We start from the raw sequence: 22,303 nt of genomic DNA on the forward strand, positions 1-22,303 counted from the left end.
CTGCTCAGCCACCGGCTGCTCCATGGCTCTTTGGGGCTGTCAGGGCAGCAGGGACCTCTTCTCTGGGCTGGCCAGGGCGGTGAGACTCCACAGCTCCCCAAGGCTGTGGGTGCACTGGCATGTGCCCCCTTGTGGTCATTCCACAGTATAACTGTCCCTTCTAGCTGACCCTCCCTTCCCCTTGGATGAGCAACAATCCCATTCCAGGCACTTCCCGTTGTCCTGGCCCCACCAGCCCCTAACCTGCCGGATTTGGGGGTCCTACCTCTGACCGTTTCCTCTTGAGCAAACGGACACACAAGCAGACAGACGCACTCACTCTCATGTATCTATATGTCTAGCTAAGTCTATCAGAGCGGGGCCGTGCCATTTGCACAACGATATGCCGGGAGGAGGGCTTTCTGTAAAAGGGGGTGGTTTGTTAGGGCATATTCCATTGAAGGGGCTGGGAGGTGGAGAATCTGGGTGGGGGGAAGGCCAACGGGGGCGGGTGTCTGCCTTGTGGGCCCAGGCTGGACAGGGCTGCAGCTGCCTGTACTGATCTGAACCAGGCCATGAACACCTGCCCTGCCGTAATGAAAAGTCCCTCTGGGAGACACCCCTGTAGTTCCATAGTTCAATGGGATGGTCGAACTCCCCTTCCAATAACGATAAAGGACCATTCCACCATGACACCCCCCCTCCGAATTATAATGGGAGGTTCCAATCCCACCTGCTTGAATGGACCATTCCACCTGAAGGCACCTCCCCATTACCATGACACCTTCCAACCACACAAATAATGGACCGTTCCACTGGGAGACTCCCCTCCCGCTCCATATAATAATGAAATGGTCCAATCCCATGTGCTATAATAGTTCCTTGTAGTGGCACCCTCCCTGTGTTGCTATAATGGGTCATTCCATCAGGAGATACCCCCTTCCCATTAAATGGACTGTGCCACTCTCCCTCATATGCTCGAATGGTTCATTCCTACCTTCCTTTGAGCTAATAACACTTTTCACCCCAACACTCTGCTATAATAGGCCCTTCCACCAAGACACGTCCCTCCCCTCCACGATGGTATTTTCTACCATCCTTTCTCTAATGGGACATTCCGATACCCCCATCCCCTCTATAATGGAATATTCCAATGCCTCCTGTAACCCACCATTACACCCCCATGCCTTGTTTAATGGAATGTTCTATATCCTGTTATAATGGATCTTCCCAGGAGGAGACACACCCTTCCCTGCTATAATGGGCCAGTCCATTCCCCCTCTCCCCCATGGCACATTCCATCCCACCCCTCTGGCTATAATGGGCCATTCCACTGGAAGACACACGCACACACCCCCCCACTTCTCCATATTGGGATAATCCCACCTCTGCAGCTAGTGGATCATTCCACCCGGGCGGAAGCCCAACCCACCCACATCCTGGCCAATCAGGGCCTTCCGTCCCCATTACGTCTGCCTGGAGGTCCCTGATTGGCTGGGAATGATGTCACATATTGCCCCCCCCCATGATCAATGCCCATAGAAACCAGCTGGCAACAGCGGTGTCATTAATAGGCTTTTATTGGCAATAGCACACATATGGGTCACCCCCGGTGACCCCTGACCTTTCACCTTCTGCTGACCCCGTGAGAGCCAAGGCACTGGTGACCTTTAACCTCCGTCACGCTGGCTGGCCCAGAATCCTTTGTGGGGTTGGCGGGAGCCTGGTGGGGCGGGGAGGGGGGATCCCAGAATCCTTTGCAGGGTTGGCGTGCGTTAGGAGTTGGGGGCAAAGTGTGGGGGGTAGGGAAGAGGTCATGACCTTCGTGCCCAGGGTCATGTCAAGGTGAAATGAGGGGGGCTGGTCCAGCACTGCCCCCCAGCCCCCCCGGAAAACCAGTCTCCCCTGTCAGTACCCCCCTGCCCCCCAGCCCTGTCGACGTCGTCCGTGGCTGGGTTCCCCGCAGCGCTGCCCGCAGGGGGGTGCCGGGGCCGGCTAGGGGAGGTCGGCGATGGCTCTCTTGGCAGGGGGCCCCGCCGGCTTGTCCTCCTTCTCCTTGGCTTTGTCCTCGTACATCAGGATCCTGGGGGGAGCAGAGGAAGGGTGAGAGGTGGCAGGGGGCTGGGGGGTGGTTCCAGGGCTGGGTCAGGTCACAGAGCGGGGGGGGGCTGCAGGGAGGGAGGGAGGGCCGGAGGGGGGCTGTGGGTCAGAGGGGTGCTGGGGGGGGGGGTGCTGTGGGTCAGGGGGTGCTGGGGGGGTTCCCGAGGGGTGCCGGATGGGGGCTGTGGGTCGGAGGGGTGCTGGGGGGGTTCCCGAGGGGCACCGGGGGGGCTGTGGGTCGGAGGGGCGCCGGAGGGGGGCTGTGGGTCAGAGGGGCGCTGGGGGGGTTCCCGAGGGGCGCTCACAGTTTGAAGATGGCCGAGCGCTTGCCCAGCATCATGCGGACGAAGTCCCGGTAGCTGATGGTTTCTCCCAGGCCGCCCGTCACCTCCGTGATCATTTTCTTCAGCTCCAGGTGGGTCTTGGCCGCCCCCAGTTTCTCCAGCATCCGCTTCAAGGCCATGATGTCTGGGGGGGGGGTGGCAGGGGTCAGGGCGGCCGGGGGCCCACGCTCTCGCAGACATTCGCCCGCCCGCGTGCACACGCTTGTGCATGGCCGCATGCCAGAGGTTGCACGGGCTCGCCCGCTCACGCTCACGGACGTGACTGAGCGTGCTCATCTCCAGACACACGTGTTCTCGCAGCCTTGCACACACAAGCACGCCGTGGCGGGGCTGGGTTAGGCCCCGCCCCCCAGCCCGGGGAAAAGAGCAGAAGAGAGGTCCTCCCAGTGGGATGGAGTGGCCCCAGCGGAGGCAGCCAGTCAGGGCCCAGCAGGCGGATATAAAAGGAGCTGCCTGGCCGGTGCCCAGCAGTCCCCCTCAGGCTCTGGACCCGGGCTCTGATGGGGAGCGCAGCAGCTGCTGAATTTGGCCCCGGTTCAGACCCCCATCCAGACTAGCCCCAGCTGGCTGCCAAACTCTGCAGCGCCCAGGTTGGGCCGGGGCGGCCGGGGGCCTCCACGCCCGGAGGGAGAGCGGGACGGCGCAGCGAGGGGACAGGCTGGGTCCCAGGCGACGGACGGGAAGTCTTTTGGGAGCTTCGTCACCCCCCCGGGGAACCGCCGGGCCGCAAGCTGCAGACGCCCTGCTAGGAGAGGGACCCCTTTAGAAACGCACACCAGTGCACCCGGGTACAGTTGCATGCACACGTGCTTGCACGCAGGCCTACGCTCGCACATGTGTGCACGCCCTTGCTCACGCGTACACATGGAACCACACACTTGCACACATGCACACTCACAGAGGCACTCCCTTGCACACACTTGTGCGCACACATTCACAGAGGCACACCCGTGCACACTTAAGCACACAAGCTCCCAGAGGCACACCCTCGCACACACGTACACATGTGTACACACTTGCACACACACTCAGAGGCACAACCTCACACACCCTTACGCACACAGGCACACATTTGCAGAGGCACACCCATGCATCCACACACACACTTGCGCACACATTTGCATGCACACACACGCACACAGGCACACCCTTGCACAACCATGCACACATTTGCAGAGGCACACCCATGCACCCACCCACACACTTGCGCACACATTTGCATGCACACACACACACAGGCACACCCTTGCATACCCGTGCACACACAAGCACAGAGGCACACCCTCACACGTACACACGTACACATGGGGACTCACCGATGTCTCCATCCCCATTGAGGTCAAACTCCATGTATTTTTCTGCCGGACAGACGGACAGACAGGAGGGTTAGACAGACCCGCTCAGGACTCCCCCACCCACTCCAGGGGGCATTGCTGCTCCATCTCCAGTCCCCCCGATAGGCACCCCTCCCCCATCCCCAGGCCCTGGAGGACCCCTGGCCCCCTCCCCAGGCGCGTCGGGCCTCCCCCCCAAACTAGCCCTCCTCCGCCCTCGGAGTCGCTCACTCTTGAAGGCCTCCAGCTTCTCCGGCAGGTCCTCATCCGTGCTGTATTTGGGGTCGCCCATGAATTCCTGGGGGGCAGAGAGAGGGGGCTGGGCTGGGCGGGAGAGGAGCGGAGGGCAGAGGGGGGGCGGGGCGGAGGTGGGCGGCGAGCATGGAGAGGGCCGGCGGGGGGCAGAGCTGGGGGGCAGACAGAGGGGGGCTGAGTTGGACATCATCACCCGGTTCCGCACATGACATCACGTGCCCCGGTGACATCACAGCCGCCCGGGGATGACATCACAGCCAGGGGTGAGCGACGACAGCCCCGCCCCTCCCTCTGACATCATGCCCCCCGGTGACATCACTAGCCAGCTGTGGCACCATGGCAACAGGGTAGCTCCGCCCCCCTGGGCATGGCGAGCTGGGGGAAAATCCAGGGTCTGACAGGCAGGATGCTGGGGGGGCGTGTCCCTCCCCCATCACTGGGGCCGCCCCACCCTGCCGGGGGGCAGCATCTACCTGATTGAGGGAGTCCAGGAACTCCTCCTGCTGGGCCTTCAGCGCCCCGAAGGCCTTGCCCCCTGGCATGGGGGGAGAAAGGGTCAATGGTGCCCCTCACTCCCGCCCCCCAGCCCTGACCCCCCAGCCCTGCTGGTGCCCCTCACTCCCGCCCCCCAGCCCTGCTGGTGCCCTCCCTCCTGCCCCCCAGCCCTGCCAGTGCCCCTCCCCCCCGCCCTGCAGCCCCTTCCCCCCCAGCCTCCCTCCCAGGCGGGGGTCTTCCTCTTTCTGAGCCTCCCTGAGTTTCCCCTCTGGGTGACCCGGGCCGAGTTTCGCTTTTGCTGCATTTCCCCGTCCCCGCGGGGGAACCGAGAGCACCCAGGGCCGTGCGAGAGCAGAGAACCGCCCCGCCCCTGCCACCCGTTCCCAGCCCCGGGGACCCCCAGTGCCCCCAGCCGCTGTGCAGCCAGGAAATGGGACCCAGGCATCCGGGGGGCACTGAGGGGGGATGGGACTCAGGTGTCTGGGTGGGGGCAGGTGGGGGGAGAGGGGGACCCGGGCACCCGGAGGCGTGAGGGGGGAGAAGGGGACACGAGCGCCCGGGAAGCAGGGGGGGAGAGAAGGGAACGGGGGCGCCCGGGGGGGAGAAGGGAATGCGGATGCCGGGAGAGGTGAGGGGGGCGAGAAGGTGTCTGGGTAGGGGGAGGTGGGGGGAGACGGGGACTCAGGCACCTGGAGGGGTGGGGGGGGAGAAGGGGTTGCGGGCGCCCAGGAGGTGGGGTGGGGAGAAGGGAACGTGGATGCCTGGGAGGAGGCAATGGGGGAGGAGAAGGGGATGTGGGCACCGGGGTGGGGGGGGGAGTGTGGTCAGCTGAGTTAATGGGACCCAGGCGTCCGGGGTGGATTGCGGGGGAGGCCGGCTTGGGGAGCAGGTCCCAGGCCTCCGGGGGAGCTTAGGGGCAGGAGACGGGGATGGTACCTTGTAGGTTCTGCTGGGAGCTCATGTCTGCTCCGGCCTCGGTTTCCCCTGCGGGACCCTGCAGTCCGGGCTGACGCCCCGACCCCTCGGCAGCCTGCAGGCGACTTCCCCGTTCCGCAGCTGGGGCCTGACTTTGTGCCGACTGACCACTTCCCTTTCTGCAGGCTCCCGGAACTGCTGGCTCCCGGGGGTGGGGTGGGGGGGGTGAGAGAGGTGTGGGGGGCCCAAACAGCAAGGCTGGGGCAGCAGGAGATGCCCTCCCGTGGCAATCAGTGCCAGCCTGAGACCCAGGCTGATCTCAGACGTTTTGTTCTGTTGGGTGATTCCACAGCTGCTGGCCCCCACCCCAGAGCCAGCTGCATCTCAGCTCCGGGCGAAGGGTCCCCATGTAACCAGGCCCCCCACCCCAGAGCCAGCTGCATCCCAGCACCAGGCGAGGGGTCCCCCTGTAACTGGATCTCCCACCCCAGAGCCAGCCGCATCCCAGCACCAGGCGAGGGGTCTCCCTGTAACTGGATCTCCCACCCCAGAGTCAGCTGCATCCCAGCACCAGGCGAGGGGTCCCCCTGTAACCGGCCCTCCCACCCCAGAGCCAGCCGCATCCCAGCACCAGGTGAGGGGTCTCCCTGTAACTGGATCTCCCTCCCCAGAGCCAGCCGCATCCCAGCACCGGGAGAGGGGTCCCCCTGTAACCGGCTCTCCCTCCCCAGAGCCAGCCGCATCCCAGCACCAGGCGAGGGGTCCCCCTGTAACCAGGTCCCCCACCCCAGAGCCAGCCACATCTCAGCTCCGGACAAGGGGTCCTCCGGTGTCACATTATTGGATTTTGAGGGGAGCAGTCGGGTCACTGCTGTACCCATGGGGGGGGGGTGTTCACACCAAAAGTGGCACAAAGGGGGCCATGTGAGGTGTCAAATAGAAGCTTACTTTCTTCTGAGTCTCGATATGCTATTCATGTGATTGTGTAATGTCTGTGTGTGAAGGTAGCAGCACGTACTTTGTGTGGATACTGAATATTCTCTATATGTGGTTGAGTAATGGGCCAGGAATGTCTGCCTATGGACGTGCTGATGAGCAAGTCTCTATGGAAGAACAGCCCTCGATAGGCCAAGGACACCCCTCAAGAATGGGGACGGATACCTAGGGGCTACCAGCAGGGGACACAGGGATAGGCCGCTGGCCAGGTGACCTGCTGCAGCCAAGAAGAGAGCAGGAAGGAGGTAGAAAGATGCCATGTGGCTGACTCCATCTTGGTCTTCAGATCTGCTCCTGACCCCAGGTGCGGCCTCACAGGGAATCAGGAGCCGGGAAGACCTGTGGACCCATCCTGGCATAGGATGTGCACCAAGGACTGTTAAACCAGCAGCTGTAACATCTCTGCTAGAGCCTGCACCGAGAACGGGGAGATTCGGTGCATGTAACGTGTGATACTTTAACAACCTCACTCTCATGATTTACTTTCTTGTAGTAATAAACCTTTAGTTGTTAGATGCTAAAGGATTGGCCCAGCGTGATTTGTGGGTAAGGTCCAGAGGGTAAGTTGACCAGGGATCTGTGGCTGGTTTCTTGGAACCGGACAGAACTTGTTCGGGGTAGGTGGGATTGGGTGCTAGGACCCCCCACCTGTGTTTGAGGCCCGGGGCCATCTGGGGCATGGATATTGCTGTGGTGGTGGAGGGGTTTTGCTCGTGAGGCTTCAGGCTGAAGCGCTCCGTGGGACTGGTTTGTGGCCTATTTGGGAAGGTCTCCAGTCTGGGGGCTGTAAGGAGCCCCAAATTTGAGCAATTTGCCCTGAGCAGACGCCCTCAGCTGTGCCCAGACAAGCCCGGTCCGTCACACCCAGTAACCAGTCCCCCACCCCAGAGCCAGCTGCATCTCGGTGCCGGGCAAGGAGTCTCCATGTAACCAGCCTCCTCTCCAGAGCCAGCCGCATCCCAGCGCTGGGCGAGGGGTCCCTGTGTAACCAGCCCCTCCCATCCTAGAGCCAGCCGCATCCCAGCGCTGGGCGAGGGGTCCCTGTGTAACCAGCCCCCCCACCCCAGAGCCAGCCGCATCCCAGCGCTGGGCGAGGGGTCCCTGTGTAACCAGCCCCTCCCACCCCAGAGCCAGCCGCATCCCAGCGCTGGGCAAGGGGTCCCTGTGTAACCAGCCCCTCCCGCCCCAGAGCCAGCCGCATCCCAGCGCCGGGCGAGGGGTCCCTGTGTAACCAGCCCCCACCCCAGAGCCAGCCGCATCCCAGCGCCGGGCAAGGGGTCCCTGTGTAACCAGCCCCTCCCACCCCAGAGCCAGCCGCATCCCAGCGCTGGGCGAGGGGTCCCTGTGTAACCAGCCCCTCCCACCCCAGAGCCAGCCGCATCCCAGCGCCGGGCGAGGGGTCCCTGTGTAACCAGCCCCTCCCACCCCAGAGCCAGCCGCATCCCAGCGCTGGGCGAGGGGTCCCTGTGTAACCAGCCCCTCCCACCCCAGAGCCAGCCGCATCCCAGCGCCGGGCGAGGGGTCCCTGTGTAACCAGCCCCTCCCACCCCAGAGCCAGCCGCATCCCAGCGCCGAGCGAGGGTCCCTGGCAGTGGAATGACCCGAGACTCTGCTCCCAGCGTGTCTGTGTTTATTGACAGTGCAAAGGCCCCGCTGACGCTCTGCTGGTCCAGCGCCGTTCCCACGGGGCCATGTGGGTGGCAGGGCAGGAACTGGGGTGTCCCCTGCTGAGCCGGGGCAGGAGCAGGGACCCCGTTCACCTGCGGGGGGGGGGGGAGAGTCACAGTAAGGAGGGGAGGCCCGGCTCTAACCCGCTGGTTATTGGCTCCGCCCTGGGGGGGGGGCTGTCACAGGTTCTGGCAGGGGGGTCCCCCGGACCCTGCCCCCCACCCACAGCCTGAGGGGACTCTCCGGCGGCAGGTAGAAGAGAAGGGTCATTGGATCCCAGACTTGTGGTTACAGGTGCCGGGAGCAGCCGGCCCGGCCCAGCCTGGGGGGAGGGGGGCCCGGAGCCAGGCCCCTCCCAACCCCCCCAGGCCAGCCCAGCTCCCTCCTCCTAACTCCCCCCTAGGAACTGGTCCCAGCCTCCAGGCCACACCCCCCCGCTGCTTTGTGCTGCCCAAGGCCTGTGTCTGGCTGCATTTCCCCCCCCATCGGGGTGAGTCCGGCCTGGGCCCTCCCCCCGGCCTCCCCTCGGGAGTCCCCCCCCACCCCGATCCCACACACACACACACACAGACACTGCACATGCACACACTGCACACACAAATGCACACTACACACACATACTGCACACGCACACACCACACTGCACACACACACACTGCACACGCACACACCACACTGCACACACACACACACACACACACACACTGCACACACACACACACTGTGCACACACACTGCATGCATACACACGCATACTGCACACACACACTGTATGCACACACTCACTGTGCACATGCACACTCACACTCACAAACTGCACGGACACTGCATGCACATATACACCATGCTGCACACACACACACACACACACACGCATACTGCACACACACAGAGTCACTGCAATGCAGCACAGGACAGTGGAATCGCGCCAAGCACCACAACGCCAGCTGGGTGAACACAACACCCGAGTGCCCCCAGCCCCCGCTGCACCCCGGGAGGTTACCAGGCTGCGGTGGGACGGGGGTTCCGATAGTCCACGGTGAAAGCGTCTGCGTTTCCGTTCTCATCGCTCACCAGCACCTCTGTGTACGGTGAGCAACACGTCCAGCTGCAATGGGCGACGGAGAGAGGGTGGATAAGCAGGGGCTGTGGGGTGGGAGCGAGGGGCACAGGCAGGGCTGGGGGCAGGGATTGAGGGGCACCAGCAGGGCTGGGGGGCAGAGGCTGCAGGGGCACCGCCCGTCTTACCCACCGATAGTCGCACACGAGGCCCTTGTCCGCGCTGGCTCCCTGCGGGCGGCAGGTGAGCCCCGACGGGTTGGGCTTCACCCGGACGGTCACCGAACTCTCCGCATCTACCGCGTAGAATCTCATCGACCAGACGTGCCGGGCGCAGTCGGGGTCGTGCTGGATGGTGCCCACGCAGGGCATGGAGAACTCCAACAGCCCGTGAACCGGCGGCTTCTCGTCCGTCACCTATTCGGGGGGAGGGAGAGAGACTCTGCCATGAAGCCTCGAGAACCGGGATCAATCATCCCTAGACAAGGCCCAGGCAGGGCCGCAAGTAGCCATCAGAGGGGGTCAGCCGCCCCTGCAGAGAATTCAGGGACTGCTAATCACCCGCCAATCACCGGGGATCAATAGTTGGAGATTGGGGATCACTGGCCGGCTGCTGATCACCGGGGATCACTGATCGATAGTCGGAGATTGGGGATCGCCAGCCCAGTCGCCGATCACCGGGGATCACTGATCGATAGTTGGAGATTGGGGATCGCCAGCTGGCCACCGATCACCGGGGATCAGTGATCGATAGTTGGAGATTGGGGATCGCCTGCCGGCCACCGATCACCGGGGATCACTGATCGATAGTCGGAGATTGGGGATCGCCAGCCAGCCACCGATCACCGGGGATCACTGATCGATAGTCGGAGATTGGGGATCGCCTGCCAGCCACCGATCACCGGGGATCACTGATCGATAGTCGGAGATTGGGGATCGCCAGCCAGCCACCGATCACCGGGGATCACTGATCGATAGTCGGAGATTGGGGATCGCCTGCCGGCCACAGATCACTGGGGATCACTGATCGATAGTCGGAGATTGGGGATCGCCAGCCGGCCACCGATCACCGGGGATCACTGATCGATAGTCGGAGATTGGGGATCGCCAGCCGGCCACCGATCACCGAGGATCACTGATCGATAGTCGGAGATTGGGGATCGCCTGCCGGCCACCGATCACCGAGGATCACTGATCGATAGTCGGAGATTGGGGATTGCTGGTCAGCCGCCAATCACCGGGGATCACTAGTCAATCACTATCAACCAGATACATTGGGAGTTGGCTCTCTGGCCACCAGTCATCGCTATGGTCGGGATGTACCAAATATCTGCCCGGGATGTGCAGTCCAGTGGTAATGTCGGGGAGCCAGAATCGATAGCTGGCGTTTGGTCACTCGTAGCTGGCTGGCGGAGAGCCGCAGCTAAGGGCCAGTGATCAAGACATGGCTACTGACCCCTCCGATTGGCCATTAGTTCTCAATAGTTCATCAGCGCCCAACAACGGTAACCCGTTCAACTTCTCATTGGCCGGGGCACGTGATTGGCCAGGAGATTCCCATCGTGCGTGCCGGATGGTGACTGATCATTTAGACGCCATTGAGAATTGTCCATCGTTAGCCGATTATTGGCCATCGACGGGAGGGGGCCGTCAGCAACCCAACGCAACCGCTGCCTCTGAGGTCAACTTACCACAGCTTCTTCTGGTACCACCAGAATGGGGATCTTGACATAGTTATTAGCTGACGAGCTCCGGGCCGTAAACGTGGCGATGCTGGGGAAAGGTGGGGGAGGGGGAAAATATACATCGGGTGTTTGGGTTAGAGGATCGCACCTGAGCCGGTGTTACGCAGAACATACCAGCTGCCTAAAACCCCATTCAATATTACAGGTCATAATCGGGGGAATCGTTATTGGAGCTCGTTGAAGTTGAGATGCAAAACCTTCAAATTCAGAACAAACTAAAGGTGATGTTTTCCATATACAATTTTTGGGAATTCCCCCTTTTTTGAGCTGGACCTTTTTTTTGTGAGGCAGTTTATACAATTTTGAAATTGTGTTGACATTTTTAAAATTGCAATTTTCACAGTCTTGCTCGGTAAAATCCGAGCGTCATCAAAAATCGCGGCTGAAATTTCAAATTTGAATAAAATGTTTTGGAGGAAAAGTCACCAAAACATTGTGAGGAAAAGTCACCAAATGTCGTGGGGAAAAGTTGCCCAAGTTACAGGTTTTGGCAATCGGAACTTTTGTGGTTTTTATACGCAGTCGTGGTGGAAATATTCTGAATGTCATCAACGATTTCAGCTGGCCTTTCGCCGAAGGTGTTTGCTGAAACATCGTTGAAAATGGGGGTTGGTGTTTTTGGAATTCAGTCGAAGAACTCGAGTTGAAATGTCTAGGTCGGCATTCAAAGTCGTATTTTATTTTACTTGATTTTTTCAATTTGTTTTCATTTTGCCAAATGTTCCCGCTGGAAACTGTCGGAGTGTCATGAAGATTTCTCCTTGGAACGGGTTGAAAATTTCTCAGCGATTCAAATGCCACAAAAAATGTTACAAATTTGGTTTGAAAAGCATGGAGTGAAATATTGGGGTCTCCTCATGTAACTGATTTAGAACAATGATCCAAAGTTTTGAGCGGATTTTTGTTGAATTCCCCAAAAGTTTAAGTTGAAAATTTGAATTTGGTGGAACATTTTAACTGAAATTGGAAAAAATCTGCCTTGAAAAAAAGGGGAAATTTGAAGTAACCCCACCTCTCCAAAAAGCAGAGAGACTGTCTCAGTTTCCCTCCCGCTCATCCACCCCAAGCGACAGAATGGATGGCGAATTTGCGACCCTGAAACGGCATCACACTTTTGTCCGGGACTTTTTCCAAATTGTGCTGAAAATGTTTGAGGCGACATTGTTGGGAATTTCGTCCACGAATTCAAACTTCAGCCGATCTTGGAGCTGCGCACGTCTACATCCCGCCCCTCAAAAAATCGACCTTGATTTGGGGAAACATTTTGACTCAACCCCCCGAAAGCTCCTTCTGATTTTGGTTACATTGGCACCAAGTATGTGAATTTTTTTAAAAAATTCTCTAATTGATCCAATTTCACCTCAAATTTCTTAGACGAGTCGAATTTCTCTCCCCTGGTGTATGTTGCAAATTTACCAACCTCCCCCCACAAAAACGTCTCCAAGTGTTTTATTTTGGCTTCTGCGGATGGGGAGAATGTCTCCATCCCCTTCGGGCACACCCTAGCCCCACGCTGGGCCAGGCACCCACCTGGAGGAGAAGCCGGTGTGGCTGGCGGGGGCAGCAAATGTCCCAGTAAGGACCACGGTTTCCCCGGCCCCCAGGTGCCGGCTGGGGGGGTCGTAGCTTTGCAGCAGCCCCATCTCGTCGGCCACCGAGAAGGTGAACGTGGCCTCGGCCCCATCGTTCACCACCAGCACGGCGAGCTGCCCCACAGAGCCCGGCAGCAGGGTGCCTGGGGGGAGGCCAAGGGGTGGTGAGCAGAGGACAGGGGGGAGAAAAAGGGGGTGGAGCACCGGAGAGGGGGAGGGGCTATGAGGAGAGAGGTGGGGCAGAGCATTGGGCAGGGGGCGGGGCATCAGAGGAGGAGTGTGGCGGATTGTGGGTGGGACTATGGGGAGGTGGGGCGGAGCATTGGGCAGCGGGCGGAGCATCAGGGAAGGGGTGTGGTGATGTTTGTGGGAGGGGCTATGGGGGGGGTGGGGTGCGATATCAGGGAAGGGGGCGTGGCAGATTGTGGGTGGGGCTATGGGGGGAGAGGTAGGGCGGAGTATTGGGGAGGTCCCTGGAGGGGCGAGCTGGCTCAGGGAGGGGCAGTGGGGCCAGGCCGATGGGGTGGGGCCATGGGGTGGGTCTGGGGGGTTAGACCGGGCTTTGAAGGAGCCCAAACTCTTGGGTTTTCTCTGGTTGGGGAAGGGGCGTGGGGTCGGGGGGGGGGGGTTGGAGCAGGAAGGGCTATGGGGGGAGTGTGGGGCAGTGTGGGGGAGGGGCCTGGTATGGGCTGGGAGCTGACAGCGGGGGGGGGGAAGGGGGCACTCACCGTTCTGCCCCTGCAGGGGCCGGACCTGCACGGACTCGGTGGCCAGGGGCTCTGGCAGCAGGCGGGAGAAGGGCTGCCCCGCGCCCGTCAGCCCCTCCACGCCCAGCACCGTGGCCTGCGGGGGGCAGAGGGGACAGGTGAGGGGGGCCCCTGGCTGGGGAGGGGGCACCGGCGGGCCGGCGGGGGGGGAGGGGCCCTACCGGCAGCTGGAAGTTGATGGGCGCCCAGGCCAGCAGGTTGCCGTTGGCGTCCGTGCTCTGGTTCAGGGGCGCGGTGCCCACCCGCTGGCCGGCGCTGTCCAGCGCCAGGATCCGGTCCAGGCGGGTGCCCGGGGACTCCCCCAGCAGCTTGGCTGAGGCGATGTAAGCCGTCCCTGGGGGGAGATGTGGGTCAGCGCGGCTGGCAGGACAGGGAGCCCCCCGGCATGGTGTTACCTCGCACGAGTGGCACCTCGCACGGGCATTGCCTTGCACGGGTGTTGCCTCACACATGTGTTGCCTTGCACGGATGTCACTTTGCATGGGTGTAACCTTGCATGAGTGGCACCTCGCACGGGCATTGCCTCGCACTGGCATTACATTGCACGAGCATCGCCTTCCACAGGTGTTGTCTCACGTGTGTTGCCTTGCATGGGCATTCTCTTGCACGCAGATCACTTTGTATAGGTGTTACCTCGCATGAGTGGCACCTTGCACGGGCATCGCCTTGCACTGGATCTTGCATGGGTGTTGCCTCACACGTGTGTTGCCTTGCACAGGCATTTTCTTGCACGGATACCACTTTGCATGATTGTTACCTCGCACAAGTGCAGCCTTGCACGGGCTTCGCCTTGCACAGGCATTATGTTGCAGAAGCTTCGCTTTGCACGGGTGTTGCCTTGCACGGGCATTGTCTTGCATGAATATCACTTTGTATGGGTGTTATCTCGCACGGGTGTCACCTCACACAGGCCTTACCTCGCACGGGCCGGCCCTGGATGGGCAGCACCAGATCTTGCCGTTGCTCCAGGATTTGCACGGACACGTCCAGCAGGCTCTTGCCCCCGATCTCCACCTCGTAGACGCCGCTGGGGCTGATCAAAACCGTCCAGGTCCCTGCAGCCTCCACGCGTGGCAGCTTCAGGACCTTGTGCAGGGACGTGTCGATCACTGACTCCACGCCGGCTGGTGGCGAGCCTGCACGGGGGGGCGACACGGACACAGGCAGGGGCTGAGAGCCAGACGGGGTGGGGGCAGGGTGTCCGGGGACCCCTCCCGCGGCTCTGGGATGAGGCTGGTTCCCCAGGAGCCCCTCGCCTGGTGCTGAGATGCAGCCACCTCTGGGGCGCAGCACCAGGGGCGAACAGCCGCCTATAACAAGGGTGCCGCGGGAGGTGGGAGAGGGCGGGGGAGGGCGCCCCCTACCTGAGGGCAGCTGGAGGGCGATGGAGAAGCCGCCACCGCCCGGGCGGCGCACGGAGACGGACAGCTCGCTCAGGGCCTCGTCCACGGGGAAGGAGAAGCTGGAGCCCCGCACCTGGGCCCGGGTGAGCGTGACGGGGGCCGCGTTGAGGGCCAGCTCCATGACCCCCAGCACCCCCGGGAGCTGGCTCTTGGTGGTCAGCACGAAGTAGCCCCCCGAGAAGGCCGCCAGCTCCTCGAAGACGTTCCCGGCTGGGGGAGGGAAGGACACCGGTGAAAGGGCCCTGCCCCCCAAGTGCCATTCCCCTGCCCCATTCCCTGCCCCCCAGTATAGTCCCCTGCCCCATTCTCTGCTCCCTTGCCCCATTGCCTGCCCCCCATTCCCTGCCCCCTAGCACAGCCCCCTGCCCCTGAGTGCAGCTCCCTGCCCCATTCCTTGTCCCCCAAATGCAGTCCCCTGCCCCATTCCCTGCCCCCCAAATGCAGCCCCCTGCCCTATTCCCTGCCCCCTAAGAGCAGTCTCCTGCCCCATTCCCTGCCCCCCGAGTGCAGGCCCCTGCCCCATCTCACCGGGGGCGCCGGAGGGGGCACAGTACCCCGTTAGCATTGCGTTGACCTGGCTGCGGGTGGTTTCTAGCAGCACCTTGATCTGGTCCAGCTGGGCCTGGTCCTTGGCCCCCGCGTCCGAAAAGAGGAAGATTTTGGAGCTGGGAGGGGGGCAGGGAGCAGAGGTGAGGTGGGGGGAGGGGCTGGACCCAGGAGGGGTGGGGGGCTGGCCTAGGAAGGGGCTGGGGATAGGGCTGGTGGGGAGCAGGGGTTGGGGGGCTGAGTGAGGGTTTTGAGGGGCTCGGGGCACTGGGGGAGAGCAGAGGTTTGGGGGGCTGGGTGGAGTTTTGGGAGTCTAGGGTGGTAGGGGGTGAGGTCTGGTGGGGACCAGGGTTGGGGGGCTGGGGTGATGTCTGGGGGAGGGGGTTGGTTTGGATTTTGGGGGGCTCGGGACTGGGGGGAGCAGAGGCTTGTGGGGGCAGTGGGGCACTGGAGAGAGGGGTTGTGGGGAGCCAGAGACTCACCGGGGCTCACTGGCCCGCAACGCCAGCTCCAGCCCACTCAGTGCCAGCTCCGGACAGTCCCCGCCGCCGTCCACCTTCAGCCTGGCGATGGCCGCCTCGAACTGCCCCACGTCCTGCGTGGCGTAGACGGGCCCCACGTCTGGGGGGGAGGGGGCGGTGAGAGGGGTGCCCAGGGGACTGCGGGGGAGGGGGGACGTACCTGGGTCGCGGGAGGGGGGGACACAGACGTACCCGGGTCGTTGAAGGGCACCAGCACGTAGTTGTGAGGGGCGTCGGCCGAGCCCACGTACCGGCGGATGAGCTCCAGGCAGACCCGCTGCACCTGGGCGATGTCCTCGCTCATGCTGCCCGTCGTGTCGATCGCGAAGGTCAGCGAGTAGCCGGCCAGGTTGAACAGCTTCCGGAAAGCGGCCGAGCCCACCTGGGCCAGGAGCCCGGAGCCTGGGGGATCCGGCGCAGCACAGGGCAATGGTGACATAAGAGCCAGGGCAGAGCCTCAGTCCTCTTGGGGGGGGGTTCACAGGCCCCTGAACCCCCCTGTCCTGGACTTAGTCTGCTCTCTCCATGCTGCCCTCTGCCAAGACCCCAACCCCCAGCCCCCGGTCACTCCCCCCCCCCCAGGCTGCCACCCCCCTTTGTTCAAACTCCTCCCCCTGGGCAGGTGAGAAGTGGCTGGGCCACGGCCGACGTGTCTCAGGAGACCCCCCCATTGCCCGCGGGGCCCTGCACAGATACAGACACAAAGCAGCACAGGATCACAAGAGCAGACAGCACCCCCACTTCGTCACAGGGGCGGCCGGAGCAGGTGCTGCAGGCGTGGTGGGCGCGGGAGTAGGAGCGGGCAGCGGGCGGTGGAAACGGGTGGTGGGAGCAGGAGTGGGTGGCAGGAGCAGATAGTGGGAGCAGGAGTGGGAATGGGCGGTGGGAGCGGGTGGCGGGAGTGAGAGCAGCCGGCGGGCCTGGGCGGTGAGAGTGGGAACGGGTGGCGGGAGGGGACGGTGGGAGTGGGCGGCAGGAGCAGGTGGTGGGAGCAGGTGGCAGGAGGGGACGGCGGGAGTGGGAAGGGCGGTGGGAGCGGGCGGCAGGAGCAGGTGGTGGGAGCAGGTGGCAGGAGGGGACGGCGGGAGTGGGAAGGGCGGTGGGAGCGGGCGGCAGGAGCAGGTGGTGGGAGCAGGTGGCAGGAGGGGACGGCGGGAGTGGGAAAGGGCGGTGGGAGCGGGAGCAGGAGTGGGTGGCGGGAGTGGGAGCAGGCGACAGGAGGAGGCAGCGGGAGCGGGAGCGGGAGGTGGGAGCAGGAGAAGGAAGCAGGAGCGGGAGGTGGGAGCGGGTGGTGGGAGTGGGGGGCGGGAGCAGGAGCGGGAGGCGGGAGCTGGCGTGGGAGCAGGCGGCAGGAGGGGGAGCAGGCGGCGGGAGGGGGCAGCAGGAGCAGGCAGCGGGAGGGGGGGTGGGAGCGGGGGGCGGGAGCGGGAGGCGGGAGCAGGCGGCGGGAGGGGAGCAGGAGCGGGAGGCGGGAGCGGGAGGGGGAGCAGGCGGCGGGAGGGGGAGCAGGCGGCGGGAGGGGCAGCAGGAGCGGGCGGCGGGAGCGGGAGGTGGGAGCAGGAGTGGGCAGCAGGAGAGGAAGCAGGAGCGGGGGTGGGAGGGGGGGCGGGAGCAGGCGGCGGGAGGAGGCAGCAGGCGGCGGGAGGGGGAGCAGGCGGGCGGGGGGGGGGAGCAGGGGGGGAGGGGGAGCGGGCGGCGGGAGGGGGAGCAGGCGGCGGGTGGCGGGAGGGGGGGTGGGAGCGGGCGGCGGGAGCGGGAGCCGGTGGCCGGGGGGAGGCGGCACCGGCCGGCCTGGGGCTCTCACCTGGCCCCACGAAGAAGTCCCGGGTGGCCTGGACGGCGAGCTGCGCGGCCCGCTGGTGCAGCTGGTGGTGGGGGGAGAGCTGGGGGTCCGAGGTCTCCTTGTTGATGCCCCCGGTGGGGGAGACGTTCTGGGTCACGTCGTTGCGCCCCCCGTGGCCGCACTTCCCTGGGGCAGAGAGGGCGGGCGGGTGAGCGCGGGGGGGGGGGGGGCGGGGGGCAGGGCGGGGGGGGCGGGGGGGGCGGGGGCGCAGCTCACCCTTGGGTTTCTTGCGGCAGGTGTCCGACAGCTTGTACCCGCTGGTGATCATGTCGCTCACCAGCAGGTTGGCCTGGCAGAGGTAGGGGCCGCTGGGGGGGGACAACGGGGGAAATGTTTGGGGGGGTTCCAGCAGGACATCCCCCCGGCCCCGCTCCCCCCTCCCTGCAGCTGAGCCTCCCCACCAAACCCTCAACCCGCTGCCTCCTGCCCCGCCCCCCTCTGCTCCCCCCAGCCAAGACCCCCCCCCGGTTAGGGTCCGCCCTTCCCCCCAAAGTCTCACCTGGGTTGCTTAGTGCAGTCCTTGCACGTCGGCGTGGTGGGGGGCGCCGCGGGGAAGGCCGGGCTGGAGGCATCGACTGCATGGGGGGGAGGGGGGTCAGGATCCCGTCACTCCCCCTCTCGCCCCCCCCAAGCCAGCCCGTCCCCACCCTGGGTGGTCCTGTCCCGGTCGTGGGGTGCGGGGACCCGCCTGGCTGTGGGCTCCTGCAATGGGGGGGCTTGTGGGGTTCCCAGCTGAACAGGATCCCCCCCCCCGGGGGGCGCCACATCCCAGGTCACGCAAGGCAGCTCCTCCCCAGGTGGGCAGAGAAAGTTCAGCGCGGATAGAAATGGGGGGGAGCAGAAGTGAGGCTGGGGGGGTTGACATGGGGGGGCCTGAGCCGATGGGGGGGATGGAGGGCAGGGGGCTAGCGGGGCGCTGACTTAGTAGGGACAGGATTAACAGCTGGGCAGGAGCCGGGCAGATGGGGGGGGGAGAGATGGGGCCTGTGGCTCCCAGCCCTGGGGAAGGGGGGGGCAAACACCATCGGACTGGCTGACCGCCCCCCCCCCCCCACCGTCCCATAGAAGCTTTAAAAAAAATCGTGAGATTCTGGGAGGCGATCTCAGGGTCGGCAAAGGCAGCCTCGGGATTTTGGGAGGGTTGTGGGATGGGGGGCCCCTCTCTGGATGGGGGGGCAAGTTGGGGAAATTGGGGGGCCCCTCCCTGGATTTGGGGGCTGGTTGTAGGATGAGGGGCCCTCTCTGGATTGGGGAGACAGTCGTGGGATTTGGGGTCCCCTCCCTGAATTGGGGGGTCCTGCGTGGGGGGTCTGGCCGTGGGCTGGGGGGTTCTGCGCGGGGGGCGGGGGTCTCACCCAGGTGGGCGGGGCGCGGGGGGCGGGGTCTCACCCAAGTGGCCGTAGGGCGGGGTCTCACCCAGGTGGGCGGGGCGGGGGGCGGGGTCTCACCCAGGTAGCCGTAGGGCTCGGCCCGGCCCAGCTCGGCCCAGTTGCTGTTGCTGTAGAACTGCTGCAGGACGTGCAGGGCCTTCCCCGCGCCGCTCCGGGCCGACTGCAGCGCCGGCAGGGTCGTGGCGTTGCCCAGGGCCCCCACGGCCGCGTCGCGCAGCAGCCGCAGCTGGGACACCCCTGCCAGATGGGACCGGCTCAGGGCCCGCCCGGAGCCCCCGGAACCCCCCCGCCCGGAGCCCCCCCCCCGCCCCCCCGGAGCCCCCCAGCCCCCCCCCCGCCCGGAGCCCCCGGAACCCCCCCGGAGCCCCCCAGCCCCCTCCCCCCCGCCCGGAGCCCCCGGAACCCCCCCGCCCGGAGCCCCTGGAACCCCCCCCGAGCCCCCCAGCCCCTCCCCGCCCGGAGCCCCCGGAACCCCCCCGCCCGGAGCCCCCGGAGCCCCCCCGGCCCCCCCGGAGCCCCCCAGCCCCCCCCGCCCGGAGCCCCCGGAACCCCCCCGGAGCCCCCCAGCCCCTCCCCGCCCGGAGCCCCCGGAACCCCCCAGAGCCCCCCAGCCCCCCCCCCGCCCGGAGCCCCCGGAACCCCCCCGGAGCCCCCCAGCCCCCTCCCCGCCCGGAGCCCCCGGAACCCCCCCGCCCCCAGCCCCTGGAACCCCCCAGAGCCCCCCAGCCCCTCCCCGCCCGGAGCCCCCGGAACCCCCCCGGAGCCCCCCCCCCCCGCCCGGAGCCCCCGGAACCCCCCCGGAGCCCCCCAGCCCCTCCCCGCCCGGAGCCCCCCCCCCCCGGAACCCCCCCGGAGCCCCCCAGCCCCTCCCCGCCCGGAGCCCCCGGAACCCCCCCGGAGCCCCCCAGCCCCTCCCCGCCCGGAGCCCCCGGAACCCCCCCGGAGCCCCCCAGCCCCCTCCCCACCCAGAGCCCCCCGGAACCCCCCAGCCCCCTCCCCACCCAGAGCCCCCCAGCCCCTCCCCGCCCGCAGCCCCCGGAACCCCCCCGGAGCCCCCCAGCCCCCTCCCCGCCCGGAGCCCCCCGGAACCCCCCGGAACCCCCCAGCCCCCTCCCCGCCCGGAGCCCCCAGCCCCTCCCCGCCCGCAGCCCCCCGGAGTCCCCCAGCCCCCCCCCGGAGTCCCCCAGCCCCCTCCCCCCCCTCCCCCGGAGCCCCCCAGCCCCTTCCCCACCTGATGGCTGGGCCAAGCCCCTGGAGCCCCCCAGACTCCCCCAGAGCCCCCTCCCCACCTGGCAGCTGGGCTGAGCCCCCCCAGAGCCTCCCCGGAGCCCCCCAGCCCCCTCCCTGCCCAGCAGCTGGGCCTAGCCCCCCGGGAACCCTTAAACCCCTTCAGCTCCCCGCCCAGTGGCTGGGCTGAGCCCCACCAGAGCTCTTGAATCCCCCTGGTGCCCCCAATACCCTCCAGCCCCCCTGAATCCCTGGAGCCTCCTGGGAGCTCCCCCAGAACCTCTCCAGCCCCCCACCTAGCTGCTGGGAAGACCCACAGCTCCCCCTGGACCTGCCTGCCCCCGGCCCATCCCCCGGTTCCCTCCGAGACCCTCCTGAGCCCCCCAGAACCCTCCACCTGGGTACTGGGCCGGCGCCCTCCTGAACCCCCGAGCCCCAAGCACCCGCTCAGCTCCCAGAAATGCAGCCCCCCCTTCCCTGCCCCCGCCTGCCCCACCTCGGGCGATCTCCTCGCAGTGGAAGTGGAAGCTGCTGTCCTCCAGGTGATAAATCTCCACCTGGTTGTTCCCCTCGATGATTTCCTGGATGGCTTCCAGCAGCCGCCCGGCCGAGACCTCGGCTGCAGAGACAGGGAGGGGAGTGCGGGGGAGTGGTTAGAGCAGAGGGCTGGGAGCCAAGGCACCTGGGGTCTCCCCCGGCTCTGGGAGGGGAGTGGGGACTAGTGCTTAGAGCATTGGGGAGGGCAGCTGGGAGCCCGGGCCCCTGGGGTCTCTCCCGGCCCTGGTAGGGCAGTAGGGGCTAGTGGTTAGAGCAGAGGGCTGGGAGCCAGGGCCCCTGGGGTCTCTCCTGGCCCTGGTAGGGCAGTAGGGGCTAGTGGTTAGAGCAGGGGGGCTGGGAGCCAGGTCCCCTGGGGTCTCTCCTGGCCCTGGTAGGGCAGTAGGGGCTAGTGGTTAGAGCAGGGGGCTGGGAGCCAGGGCCCCTGGGGTCTCTCCCGGCCCTGGCAGGGCAGTAGGAGCTAGTGGTTAGAGCGGGGGGCTGGGAGCCAGGGCCCCTGGGGTCTCTCCCGGCCCTGGCAGGGCAGTAGGGGCTAGTGGTTAGAGCGGGGGCTGGGAGCCAGGGCCCCTGGGGTCTCTCCTGGCCCTGGTAGGGCAGTAGGGGCTAGTGGTTAGAGCAGGGGGGCTGGGAGCCAGGGCCCCTGGGGTCTCTCCCGGCCCTGGCAGGGCAGTAGGGGCTAGTGGTTAGAGCGGGGGGCTGGGAGCCAGGGCCCCTGGGGTCTCTCCCGGCCCTGGCAGGGCAGTAGGGGCTAGTGGTTAGAGCGGGGGGCTGGGAGCCAGGGCCCCTGGGGTCTCTCCCGGCCCTGGCAGGGCAGTAGGGACTAGTGGTCAGCGCGGGGGGGGGGGGCTGGGTTCTCACCCCACCTTTGTAGTAGGCCTTGAAGAGCTGGCTGGCGGTCAGGGGCTCCAGGTTCTCCAGCGAGCCGGGGACCAGGGGGGGCTGGCCGGGGGGCGGGTTCCTCTCCAGGAACCAGGCCACGGCCCGCAGGGCGCCCCGCTCGGTGATGGAGGCATCGGTAAAGTCCCCCGGCGCGATGCCCCCGGACTCGGGGTTGGGGCGGAAGGCGCCGGCCAGCGCCAGGCACAGCAGCCCGGCCAGGGCCCCGCGAGGCGTCATGCTGGAGGGTGGGGGTGGACGGAGGCTCTGCCACTCGGGCGGCTCACGCTCCCGGGCTTATAACCGGGCAGGCAGGTGGGGCCGGGCGTGTCCCCTCCTGTCTCAAGGCCTCCCCCGCGGCCGCCAGGCCCCACCCCGCAGCACCTGGGTAAATCCCCACCACAGGGGGAAACTGAGGCACGCCCCCTCCAGCGCTGACCACTAGCCCCCCCCCCCCCCCCAGAGCAGGGGTGTGAGCCCAGCAGTCCTGGGGTGTGGGGGGGGAGGAGGCGCAGAGACTTGGGTGAGAGCCAGCCCCCCCCCCCCCCCCCCTCCGCCAAGCACCTGATCTTTTACCTTGGGCCCCAACCAAATATTTTTCCTTGTGCTGCTTCCTGGAGCAATTCGGTTTACACCGGACAAAGTCCCGGTGCCGAGAAATGAGCTCAAAGCCGAGAGACCCGGCCCTGCCC

General features: G+C 65.4%; 2 protein-coding genes across 2 annotated transcripts; both read right to left on the reverse strand.

Moving 5' to 3' along the window:
- Positions 1–1,541: 1,541 nt before the first annotated feature.
- Positions 1,542–5,599, reverse strand: AIF1 (allograft inflammatory factor 1). Its single transcript, XM_075918313.2, has 6 exons — positions 5,444–5,599; positions 4,486–4,547; positions 3,989–4,055; positions 3,740–3,781; positions 2,385–2,547; positions 1,542–2,062 (listed from the first exon to the last, which is right to left on the reverse strand). The coding sequence occupies exons 1-6, from the start codon at positions 5,466–5,468 to the stop codon at positions 1,975–1,977; spliced, it is 447 nt and encodes a 148-aa protein (XP_075774428.1). The 5' UTR covers positions 5,469–5,599; the 3' UTR covers positions 1,542–1,974.
- A 2,434-nt stretch (positions 5,600–8,033) lies between these two features.
- Positions 8,034–22,065, reverse strand: LOC106732605 (von Willebrand factor A domain-containing protein 7). The gene is made up of 18 exons (XM_075918312.2): positions 21,599–22,065; positions 20,677–20,799; positions 19,011–19,190; positions 18,062–18,137; positions 17,779–17,870; positions 17,524–17,688; positions 15,912–16,121; positions 15,681–15,819; positions 15,181–15,317; positions 14,614–14,862; positions 14,167–14,385; positions 13,411–13,583; positions 13,211–13,325; positions 12,421–12,625; positions 10,837–10,918; positions 9,339–9,562; positions 9,090–9,194; positions 8,034–8,178 (listed from the first exon to the last, which is right to left on the reverse strand). The coding sequence occupies exons 1-18, from the start codon at positions 21,849–21,851 to the stop codon at positions 8,175–8,177; spliced, it is 2,751 nt and encodes a 916-aa protein (XP_075774427.2). The 5' UTR covers positions 21,852–22,065; the 3' UTR covers positions 8,034–8,174.
- Between the last annotated feature and the right edge of the window lie 238 nt (positions 22,066–22,303).

This window comes from Pelodiscus sinensis, chromosome 19 (assembly GCF_052426305.1).
Source record: "Pelodiscus sinensis isolate ZL-2025 chromosome 19, ASM5242630v1, whole genome shotgun sequence".
In the NCBI taxonomy this organism is placed as follows: Eukaryota; Metazoa; Chordata; order Testudines; family Trionychidae; genus Pelodiscus; species Pelodiscus sinensis.

Excerpts from the sequence above, each read along its gene's own strand:
- LOC106732605 (XM_075918312.2), bottom strand. The coding sequence starts at position 21,851 with ATGACGCCTCGCGGGGCCCTGGCCGGGCTGCTGTGCCTGGCGCTGGCC. Across the intron at positions 14,386-14,613 it reads CGCCCTCCAGCTGCCCTCAG|GCTCGCCACCAGCCGGCGTG; the intron begins GTAGGGGGCGCC and ends CCCCCCGTGCAG. Across the intron at positions 10,919-12,420 it reads CACACCGGCTTCTCCTCCAG|CATCGCCACGTTTACGGCCC; the intron begins GTGGGTGCCTGG and ends ACCTTTCCCCAG.
- AIF1 (XM_075918313.2), bottom strand. The coding sequence starts at position 5,468 with ATGAGCTCCCAGCAGAACCTACAAG. Across the intron at positions 4,548-5,443 it reads CTCCCAGCAGAACCTACAAG|GGGGCAAGGCCTTCGGGGCG; the intron begins GTACCATCCCCG and ends CCCCCATGCCAG. Across the intron at positions 3,782-3,988 it reads GAAGCTGGAGGCCTTCAAGA|AAAAATACATGGAGTTTGAC; the intron begins GTGAGCGACTCC and ends TCTGTCCGGCAG.